Source organism: Eumetopias jubatus, unplaced genomic scaffold, assembly GCF_037043125.1.
Source record: "Eumetopias jubatus isolate StellerSeaLion01/CBP00866 unplaced genomic scaffold, mEumJub1_p1.0 scaffold_2, whole genome shotgun sequence".
Lineage (NCBI taxonomy): Eukaryota > Metazoa > Chordata > Mammalia > Carnivora > Otariidae > Eumetopias > Eumetopias jubatus.
Window position 1 is genome coordinate 35,004,295 of NW_028274808.1, and position 11,774 is coordinate 35,016,068.

An 11,774-nucleotide genomic window follows, 5' to 3' on the forward strand; every position below is an offset into this window, starting at 1 on the left:
ATCCCAGTGTGTGGACAGCTTATATCTTTGAGAGCAGAAACTTAGTTTTGTCTATTCACTGGAGGCAACTCAAAGTTAGGAAATAAAATGAGTCTTGAGATTTTTATTTTATTTACAAGTAAATGAGGAATGTCTCCCCTGTGAACGCTAATTTGGGACAAGACAAGCAATATAAAGTAGTTGCCAGCTCCACAGTGCCGTGTGAAAGGAGTCCTTGCCACTGCTTTTTTCTTAAACAATGATTTTTGTCATTAAAAAGGAAAAAAAAAAGCCACATGATTTCTTCATGTTGCACAAGTGAAAGAATTCAAAATAAACAGGACTTTGCAAAACTCTACAGTCTCTAGTCAAATGTATGACTTTCGTTCAGTGACAGGCACTGCTCCCCAAGAGCAACAGCCTCTGAGCAAATGACTTAATACTCATCCAGAGTATCTGCCCGAGGAATGGAGAGACCGCGATCCTTCAGCGCTTGAACTTTCAGCTTCTCGGCTTCCAGCTTGGTCTGCTGTTCTACCCTTTGTTCTTCTAAGATTTCTTCAATAGACACTTGCTGGAGGGGTGTGTCACTCTCCTTTTCCAAGTCCTACAAAAAGCAGGGTTGAAAATCTTCAACTGACCACCAAGAATAGAAAATATTACAGACCTTAAGGCAAATGGATTCCTGGGTCAGGCTTGGGTTATTTTTCATAATCGTGACAGGGCTGAAATACCCTTCTCCTGGGGACAGAGTGCCACTACTACAGAATATATACTTATGTGAATGTGGTAACATGGTATCAGTGTGTCTCACAAAGCCTGAAGTTATCTGAAGTCCTACATTACTCAAGGACTGCTGTTCTTAAAAAAATTATACATATATGTATATATGTATGAATAGCTATCCCCCCAACCTCGACAGATCTAAGAGAGAAGTTCCCGAGGCCAAGATGGCTTTAGGTGAGTTTTGTAATTTTCCATTATCAAAGTCAGCTTAATTGCTGGTGGTTGGGGCTCACTAAGAAGGTAGAGAACACTGATTCAAAGAAGCGCCCCCCCACCCCCCAAAGACAATAAACTGCCCCTCTATTCCGTTAACTAGGAGTCTTTAAATTATAACACAAGATTCTTTCCCCCTCTATGGCAACAAATCTTCTAGAGAAAACCTCAGTAGACCAGTTAGGTTACTAAACCAGTTTGGCTCCAATATATTTCTCCACTGTTTTAATTTAAAATATTTTTGTTTAAAAAAAAAAAAACGTTATTTTTTCTCTTATTTTAAAAATACATGCTCACTGTATGAAATTTAGAAAGCAGACAAGAAAAAAAATTTTCTTAATTATCCATAATTCCATTATGGAGCAATATTTTGGTGAATATCTTTCCAATTTTTCCATGTATATATTGACTTAAAAAACCCCTACAATGCAAATATTAACTGTAATTTTTTCATTTATTCTGGCATAATATGCTTAATTTTTTTAAGTAGGCTCCACACCTATCGCAGAGCCTAATGTGGGGCTCGAACTCACGACCCTGAGATCAGGACCTGAGCTGAGATCAAGAGTTGGATGCTCAACAGACTAAGCCACCCAGGTGCCCCTGTGCTTAATATTTTTATGTCTGAGCACCTTACAAATATTTAGTAACTAATCTTATGATGCAGAACCTCATTATAAAAGTATTTTACCATCCAGATTCAACTTATTCTCCTTAAAATGAACATACAGGTACTATTCTGTGTTTCTGTAACATGGAAAGATTATATATACAAGGTATTCTTATTTCTTATCTTCCTCTATGATTTTCAATCATAAAATTCTGGGAAGGCATCAATACACACACAAATCCTCCAGACGTTACAGCCTACCACTGGGTACTAACATCCCATGTGCTGCCAAGGCCTCAGAACCCACAGGCAGTGACATCAGGTGGAAGATTTTCACCAGAGAGGTTAGAATGAAAGCCACACAAATTATATAAGCAAGTCCTGCCTTGGCTCAAATGTTAGCTGCACCGGGCAAAATATATCTTATCAACTATAACCCGCCCTCACAATCCATGGGTAGCAGCTTAAGGGAAGATAATGTTCTTAGCGTGGTGTACTGCCTCTTGGACTTTTCAATATGTTATTCATTGAGCTAGTCATGTGGTTATGATGATGCCAATTCCCAACAATCAGTCTTATTACTTAAGACTGTGTGCATCATTATCCTTGAGGCCGAATCCAGGGACTTCCTAAACAACAGACGTTTACAGCCCTTAATTGGTTTCTGGGTATGAGTTTCTCTAGGGCTGGGACTTGACTTCGCCACACTGCCTACTGACTCATACAGCTGTATAAGCATTCCTGAACCACAAGGCTTTAGTGGTACCACTGTGAAAATTCTGCAGCATCCAGACCATGAACATACTAGAGTCCTTTCTCCACAAAAGGGCTCCCAGGAAACAATGAATCTTCAAGAACAAATGCAAGGTCCCTCCTTCTCCTCACATCCACACACATCCACACAGGGGCCCATGTGTGCCAATGTAACTGGCACGCACAGCATTTCTGTGGTGTCCATGACTATCAAACTGAAGTAGAGTATGTGTAAATATTTTAACTTAAATCTTTTCTCCTGAGAGCAAAGTCATGTTTCCTCTTTAAAAATTATATTGAGAAAAGCATAAACAAAGGAGAAAATAATCACTCATACTCCTACTGTCCAGAGATGGGTGAGCCCCTCTTCATATACCGGCAGAGCACGTTATAGTCACTTTCTCCCGCCACTCCCCACACCGCATGGTACTAGAGTGCTATATTTCAACCTCTATGTATTACAACAAGATGACAACTTCTTCCGCTGAAACATGCAAAAAATGATCTACTGAACCAAAATTATCCATCACAAAAACACTATAAAAATTAGAAAAAAATCCTTCCTACATTTCATAGCAGCAACTTAGCAATACTGTTACTGACAGTATTGATTCATCCTCTCTAGTTAACTGTTTCACCTTGAGGTCTCTAGGCCAACCTGACCCTGGCAGATTATCTCCTTACTTTCTCACATGGCTTATTGTTAAAAGCTGCTACAGACCAAACCACTCCACTCCAAAGACTTCTGTAAACCTGACTTAAGATGTGGTTAGGTATTGAGAAACTATACTGGAAACTTTACAAACAAAATAGAAAAGGATAAAATTAAGCAAACGCCAAAATGTTTGATACTCCTGGCAAACTCAATAATCAGATGCAAAGCCAAAGGTTTTAAATAAGGTATTTTTCTTTTTATGTAAATATTTTATGTAAAACATGAAATCAAGTTTTATCTTCTTTTAAAAATGTCTGAGAATCACTATATTGTACACCTGAAACTAATATAACACTGTATGCTGGGGCGCCTGGCTGATTCAGTTGGAGGAACATGTGACTCTTGATCTTGGGGTTGTGAGTTTGAGCCCCACACTGGGTGCAGAAATTACTTAAAATCTTTATCAAACAAACAATAACAACTACTGTATGTTAACTAACTGGAATTAAAATAAAAACCTAAAAAGCCAAAAAAAAAAAAAATCTGAGCACTTCTATTAGCTATATAGGATTCTAATAGTTTTTTTCGTGTATATATATATGCCTAAATATATGCATATGTGTATATGCATGGTTATGTACACACACACACACACACACACACACACAGACGTATAGTAACACTTTAGAAGACTTAACTTTCCACCTGCCAACTGGCCTTCCTGGCATACAGAGGTATCCTCTTTGGTTGTGAGGATCCAAGTGAGGCTAAGCTCCATTCTCAGGAGTTAACAGAAAGGCTTCTCCTACAGGCCCTTCTTTCCTTCCCCTTCCCCCTTTAAAAAACAGGACATCACGATGTATATGCAATGTGTCTTTCCCCCAAGCATTGCTCATTAGCTTTATGTCATGAAAATCTACTTGTAACCAATTGTTTAAATGACTGCAAAATAGGGCGCCTAGGTGGCTCAGTTGGTTAAGCGACTGCCTTCAGCTCAGGTCATGATCCTGGAGTCCTGGGATGGAGTCCCGCATCGGGCTCCCTGCTCGGAGGGGAGTCTGCTTCTCCCTCTGACCCTCCCCCCTCTCATGCTCTCCCTCTCTCTCATTCTCTCTCAAATAAAATCTTAAAAAAAAAAATAAATGACTGCAAAATATTCCAGTGTATATAAATCATACTTTATTGAATTATTCCTCTCTTGTTTGGTATTAAGTTTTTCAATTTTCTGCTATTAGAGATAGCAGAAATAATATATTAATGAACACGTTTGTACAATATGCTACTTTTACATCAGGTAAAATTAATGATACTTTGCTGCTAATGGGATCAAAATGTTTAAAATGCCAAGAGGCACTGAAACAAAGTTAATTATTCTCTGTAGTCTTCCTTTTACACCTGTAGCTTTCCTAAGCTAATGTGGTAGTTTCTGTGAGAAGCTGGGTGCCATGTGGAAAATATATTTTTTCCTTCTTGAAAAGACAAAAAGAAACCTAACTAGTATGATTATCAAGACCCACAGCAGCTTAACGGTTTTCACTTACTATTTCTCCTAGTAGGACAACATTTTCTCCTCTGACCACAAAAATCCCTCGAGGAATATCACCGTATTTTTTGCCCACATGAATACGCTCCACAGTCTGATGTAGCACTAAATTAGCTATAAGTGCACAGGGAAGAAACAAAGATATTTAGTTCAAATTATTGGGTAAAGGTCCATAACTCAAATAATCAGTTATTTTGAGTAGAAAAGATTTCGCTGAACATGATTTCCGAACTTTCTAAAAAAAAATTCTAGGAAAAGCTAAAATTTTAAACAGTCTTCTCCTGTTTTATTAAGACACACCCCTTGAGAGACTTCTAAAAACTGCAAACAGAGAATATTGGGGATTATGTTGTACTAATGCATGAATGATGGTGGGAATCAGTTACAAAAATTAAATTCCTTTCCATCAGTGAAATTGTGAATACTGACATGACTATAAGAAAATATAAAGGGGTAGGGCACTTGGAAGACTCTAAAACCTAAACAACTGCAGAGGTCAAAACTTTTTTTTTTTTTTTTAAACAAAAAACAGTTTTTCTATGTTGCGTGGGTATGTGTATATGATGATTTACCAAAGGTTTAACTTTGTTTCAGTACTTAGGATTCATTTAACCCAGTGCAGGTATCCATGGATTATGATACACGAAAACCTTTTTTTTCCCCATTTTGTGAGATAATCATACCTGATAATCTGAGAATAAAGTCAGGATTTGCTACTTTCCCCCCAAGGTAGTTTGATGAATTTGACTTAAGATTCAGAACCCCAGTCTGTTAAGAATAATTTTTTTTTTTAAATCAGTACTATTTGTCTTCTTTGAAGAAAAGCAAATATCTATGCTATCTTCTATAATTCCTCTAAGCGTTTCAATTATGTTACTTTTCCTCATGCCCAAATCCACTAGCAGATGTCCAACAAATGTGGATATGAACTGAGAAGTTCCTCGAAACAGAAGCAGATATAGATCTCTTTAGAAAAATGCAAGATGCAAAACAAAGACTGAGACTCTTTGAGTCTGATGTATTCCTAACATGTAAAATCTTGAGCTTAAAGTTGGGACCCCAAAAATGCTTCAGGAAATGCTTTCTACCCAATTTTCATTGGACAGGGAGGGATTACCTTCAGTGCAGGAACTGCTTTGAAGAGTAGTCGCTCCCAAGCCAATGTACAAATGAGCAGCTTTTTCAGTGGACTGAGTTTATTTCTATCATTTGGCTCCCTCTACTGGCGAAAATAAAAAAACAGTCCAAAACATTGTAATCATATGTTCTGATGAAAACCAGTTTTAGATATACAAGCTTGTAAATACTAGCTTTTGAATCACCTAATCATAATTTAGAAAACAATGACGCAATGACTTAAAACAGTATTCCATTATGCCAGACACTTGAAAAAGTTGCAGATAAATTTCAACATGAAATAACACAAACATACAATAGCAGCTCTTCACTGTAGAAAAGTCTGTAACTAGTACATACCAAATTGATCAATGCTTCTTAAAAAACCTATAAGCGTCCTTCCATCTCGAAGCAGGACCAAGTGCTTTTCTGGGGAGAGGAAAAAAGATCTTTAAAAAATGATAACTGTTGGGGCGCCTGGATGGCTCAGTCGGTTAAGCAGATGCCTTCGGCTCAGGTCATGATCCCAGGGTCCTGGGATCGAGTTCCGCATCGGGCTCCCTGCTCGGCGGGAAGCCTGCCGCTCCCTCTGCCTGCCACTCCCCCTGCTTGTGCTCACTCTCCCTCCCTCTCTCTCTCAAATAAATAAAATCCGGTAACGGATTAACAATAAAAAAAAAAAGTTAATAGTAGTTTAAGCTCTACCACTTCTTCCAATGTATTTAGGGCACAGTTTATTGGGAAATTAGAGGGAGGACCAAGGCATCCTGGGGTTTAGATGACAAGATCTGTAGTGGCAGAGTAGGCAAAGGACTGGATGAGTAGCCTAGAAGCCTGACCCCCAGCTCTAGATGTTGATGTTGGCAGTTAAACTCCCAGTGTCATGTCAGTTTCTATATCCACAAATTGAGAAATTTAGTCTAGATGACCTTTATGATCTTAATACCACAATTATTTTCCTCTCAACTTATAGAAGAGCTTCTATTTCACACTTTGGAATCAGGGAAGGTTTTATTATTTTATTTTATTTTTTAAAAAGGTTCTATTTATTTATTCATGACAGAGAGGGAGGCAGAGGGAGAAGCAGGCTTCCCGCAGAGCAGGGAGCCCAGTGCGGGGCTGGATCCCAGGACCCTGGGATCATGACCTGAGCTGAAGGCAGACGCTTAACCGACTGAGCCACCCAGGCGCCTGGGATCAGGGAAGGTTTTAAGTAAAAAAAATGCCTCAAAAGGTAAATGAGGATGCTGAGAGTCAGCTAGAGCAAAAATTCATTTAATATTTATTGAGAGCTATGTGCTGCTCTGGGGCTTAGATATACAGTAGAGAAGAAGACTCAGAAAGTCACCAACTTTATCAACTTATATTCCTGGTGGAGGAAGGTGAGCAAGTAAAAAACAAAAAAAAAATCCCGACCTACTGTGAGTAGTACAATGGGATAACAAACAAGATAGCAGGATAATATGATGAAGAGAGAGGGAGTAGCTACACAAGAGAGGGTGGCTGGGGGAAAAGGTGATTTTGAGCTGACACTGAAGAATGATAATAAAGCCGGTTGCTAGAATAACTAGCAAAATTCATTAATTTCTTTAATGCTATGCATAAAGTACTTTCTAGAAACATAACAGAGAAATAAGACAGTGATTCTTCCCTGAAGGAATCTGTAGTCTTCCTTGTGCCATAATTAAGTACCACAAGAAAGTAAATCTTAATTATATGTGAGAGAAACTATCTAGCTGGAGGAGGTATCTGAGTTGAGCCCTGAAAGATAGATAATTTTTGGCCTCTGGGATGAATGACAGGGAAAGGGAAAGGGGAATCTGTAATTTAGGAAGCAGGGGAAAAAAAAGGCTGGTATGTAGACATATGTTTGGCTAAAAATTGGGGGTGTAAAGGGAACTCACAGGATATAAAGTCCCCAAAGTACCGGAAACAGGTTCAGTTTGGATTATACTTCACAAGAAAACTTTGAAGACTGAACTGGCAGAAAAGGGAGAGCAGAATGTAAGACATGAAGAAACCTACACCACGGCCAATGAGAAGGGAGAGTTGAAGGAACTAAGACTGTATAGTTCTGTTGTTTTTAAAAAAATGTATTTATTTATTTATCTTAGAGAGAGAGAGAAAGAACGTGTAGGCATGCTTATAGGGGGGAGAGGGAGAGGGAGAGACAATCCTCAAGCAGACTCCACACTGAATGCCGAGCATGGGGCTCGATCCCAGGACCCTGAGATCATGACCTGAGCTGAAACCAAGAGTTGGACTTTTTTTTTTAATATTTATTTATTTGACAGAGAGAGAGAGACAGTGAGAGAGGGAACACAAGCAAGGGGAGTGTGAGAGGGAGAAACAGGCTTCCCGCGGAGCAGGGAGCCCGATGTGGGGCTCGATCCCAGGACCCTGGGATCATGACCTGAGCCGAAGGCAGACGCTTAATGACTGAGCCACCCAGGCACCCCAAGAGTTGGACTCTTAACCGACTGAGTCACAGATGCCCCAGACCGTGTAGTTTTTTTTTTTTTTTAAGATTTCATTTATTTGTCAGAGAGAGAGAAAGAGAGAAAGAGAGAGAGAGAGCACGCATAAGCAGAGGGAGTGGCAGGCAGAGGGAGAAGCAGGCTCCCTGTTGAGCAGGGAGCCCGATGTGGGACTCCATCCCAGGACCCTGGGATCATGACCTGAGCTGAAGGCAGCTGCTTAACTGACTGAGCCACCCAGGCGCCCCAAGACTGTGTAGTTCTTTTTTTTGTTAAAGATTTATTTATTTATTTTGAGAGAGTGAGAAAGAGAGAGAGAGAGAGAGCACATGAGAGGGGGGAGGGCCAGAGGGAGAAGCAGGTTCCTCGCTGAGAAGGGAGCCTGATGCAGGACTCGATCCTGGGACTCCAGGATCATGACCTGAGCCGAAGGCAGTCGCCCAACCAACTGAGCCACCCAGGCGCCCAAGACTGTGTAGTTCTAAGTGATGGGAATTTGCAAAGGTGGGGTGAGATTGTGTGTGTGGGGGGGGGGTTGCTGAAGAAATGAGTTAAGGACATGCAGGAATTTTTTTAAAGATTTATTTATTTATTGGAGAGAGAGAGAGAGTGAGAGCTTGCTCCAGTGTGCAAACGCTGGAGGGGGAGCAGAGGGAGAGGGAAAGAGAAACTCTAAGAAGACTCTGCATGGAGCCCGATGTGGGGCTCCATTTCATGACCCTGAGATCACGATCTGAGCTGAAACCAAGAGTCAGATGCTTAACCGACTGCACCCCTAGGCACCCCAAGATGTAGGAATTTTGAGTCATCATGTTACGGTGGATCATTTACCAAAAGTTGGCAATAAAAGAAGCTTAAGGTGGAAGATTATTAGCTATTTGTGATTCTGAAGGGTTAATTAGGACACTGTCAACTGGCAGTTGGGAATCTAAGACTGGAATGTCAAAGAGGTCAGAATTAGAGCAATTTTGGGTAAGTCCACAAAGAGGTGATATAATTATTAAAGTCCAGGAGCTCTCTTAGAGATTTATTTATTTTCTAAAAAAAAGATTTTATATATTTATTTGACAGAGGAAGAGATAGCGAGAGCAGGAACACAAGCAGGGGGAGTGGGAGAGGGAGAAGCAGGCTTCCCACCGAGCAGGGAGCCCGATGCAGGGTTCGATCCCAGGTCCCTGGGATCATGACCTGAGCTGAAGGCAGCTGCTTAACGACTGAGCCACCTAGGCGCCCCTCTCCTAGAGATTTAAAGAAAGAAGCATGGAGCACCTGTGTGGCTCTGTTGGTTGAGCGGCTGGCTCTTGATTTCAGCTCACGTCATGATCTTGGGGTCCTGGGACTGAGCTTCATGCTCAGACTGGCGTCTACTTGGGATTCTTTCTCTCCCTCTGCCCCCCACCCCCACCCCGCCCCATGCGTGCTCTCTCAAATAAATAAATCTTTAAAAAAAAAAAAAAGAGGAAGACCAAAGATAGAACCTAAAGGGCCCCTATTTTAGGGAACAATAAGAGTTGGAGAGATGAGAAAATCAGCCAGTACCAGTGCTGGAGAAATCAAAAAAACAGAATTAAGAATATTAAGAATCCGGTGGTAATAGTATCACAATACTGCAGAGGGGAGGGAAGAACCCACAAGAATGCATCAAACTGCTGCGTTTTAAGAATGCAGCTTCAGCAGTGTGATGACAACAAAAATCAGACTGCAGAGGTTACAGAGGTGGTCTGCTGTAGATGGTCAGAAAGTAGAGTCAAAATGGAGAGGATTCAAAAGGTTTGGGGGTAAAGGTACAAAAAGGGGATGGGATTTTGATGAGGAGACATAACTGAAAAAAGTATGAGACGGATGGCCAAGAATATACATGAAGGGAAGGATCCAGTGGGAGAGAGAAGATAGGAGAGTAAAAGGGTGTTAACAGAAGAAATAGTGGGAAGAAAGAGTAATAAAAGACACAGACTGAAAGGGAGGAATACTTCCTACTCAGATGAGAGGATGGGTGAATATGTAGAAGACTTGAGAGAGGAGGAAATACTGTGTGTGGTTGGGGGGACAGGGAAGGGTGCAAATGAAAGTGAAGAAATGCTTTCAAACTTTTCAGTAAAGGAGGAGGCTTGGAGTCTACAAAGAAGGGGTTAGAGGGTTTGAGAACAAAAATTATTTTTAGTAGAATGGCAGAATGCATTAGGGGCCTCACATAAATCAGATATATAAAACGAAAGGAGGGGCCAAAACAGCATCCACAAGTGACTAAAGTTGAAGATTTCATTACATATTACAGATGGGCTTGTGTAATTGTTATTCATATACAAATATGGTCCAATTCACACTACATTTTCTTTCAATAGCAAAATCACTCATTTGGATTTAAAGAATGATTTCAGACAATGAGAAAAAGAGAATATGATCAAAGACTCACTTTTTATTATTTTTTAAAGGATTTCATTTTTAAGTAATCTCTACACCCAACGTGGTGCTGAACTCACAACCAAGAGATCAAGAGTCGCATGCTCTACTGGGTAAGCCAGCCAGACGCCCCATGGACTCACTTTTTAAATTTGCATACATAGTAACTGTGATTGTTGTAACTCGTTTGGAACTGTGTAAACCATTTTGCAGCAATTACAAGTTAATGAGACAGACCACAGGATTAAAACGATTAGGAAATGTTGCTTGAGGAATAATTCACAGATGAGAGTTTAGAAAAAGGAAAGACAGGAGTCTTTCTTTTGTACAGGACTGAACTCATCCTCAGGACAATGACCAGGAAAAAGGCAGGTCTTCTTTGAACAAGTAAAATAAAACTGTCGAACAGAAAAATAAGTTTGAAGTGATTCAGCCTTTTCAGAAAAGTCAATACCTTTGTCTGGCAGTGATTTCTATTATCATAACCTGAAAGTGCTAAAGACTGCACTGTAAATGGCTACACAGCATAAAACCTATGTTTATTGCCAATTAAGTCCAACCGCTGTTATCTTATAATTTTCGTTTCTTAATCCTTTCTCTAAGTACTCTCATTCATCCACTAGTAACAACCTGGTACTTCGATATATTGCAGGTGGGAGAGAGTGGACGTGGGGAGGGGCAACTCTCATGTTTGACTCTTAGCAGCCGCGTCCCTCCAAAGAAGGAATGAATTCTACAGCTTGTGGCTTATCGACCCGGGGACTGGTGGAGGCTGCGAGACGCAGGATAGAGGTGGTCGGCTAGGAGGTGGGCAAACGGAGTGTCTTGGGGCTTTTCCCTCACATGTGGAACATGTCAACGCCGAACACCCTGAAATGTGCTAAAAACACACTCCCCCCGGCCCCAGACTCATATCCCTCTGAAGAGATACCCGCCCAGGAGGAAGGATCTCACCCCAGACTTCATCCAGAGGAGACGAACTACTCACTGTCGATGTCCTCTATGAGGCTGGCGGTGCCGGGCATATAGTTCATTTTGAGCTGAGATAAGGCTGCAGTGTACAGCGGCGGTGGGCCAGTGCGTCCAACACCTCCTTTCTCCGACCACAGTCGCCGCCTGGGCGGGACCGGGACAAGAACCCGAACCAGGAGCAGCACGTCTGCCCCGGCTTTCAGCAGCCGGGGCCTGCCGGAAACGCCTCCATATTATTCCCACCCACTTCCGGTATCACGTGCCCGTCCT

At 41.1% G+C, this 11,774-nt stretch overlaps 1 protein-coding gene across 1 annotated transcript; it reads right to left on the minus strand.

The window, feature by feature from the left end:
• Positions 1-88: 88 nt before the first annotated feature.
• Positions 89-11,740, minus strand: LSM1 (LSM1 homolog, mRNA degradation associated). The gene is made up of 4 exons (XM_028096112.2): positions 11,521-11,740; positions 6,016-6,084; positions 4,538-4,653; positions 89-586 (listed from the first exon to the last, which is right to left on the minus strand). The coding sequence occupies exons 1-4, from the start codon at positions 11,564-11,566 to the stop codon at positions 416-418; spliced, it is 402 nt and encodes a 133-aa protein (XP_027951913.1). The 5' UTR covers positions 11,567-11,740; the 3' UTR covers positions 89-415.
• Positions 11,741-11,774: the final 34 nt, after the last annotated feature.

What these genes read in the sequence shown, in the direction of transcription:
- LSM1 (XM_028096112.2), bottom strand. Translation starts at nt 11,566, where the DNA reads ATGAACTATATGCCCGGCACCGCCAGCCTCATAGAGGACATCGACA. An exon ending in CCTCATAGAGGACATCGACA is followed by an intron (nt 6,085 to 11,520) that starts GTGAGTAGTTCG and finishes TCCTCTCCCCAG; the next exon opens with AAAAGCACTTGGTCCTGCTT. An exon ending in TTGTCCTACTAGGAGAAATA is followed by an intron (nt 587 to 4,537) that starts GTAAGTGAAAAC and finishes TGCTTTTTGTAG; the next exon opens with GACTTGGAAAAGGAGAGTGA.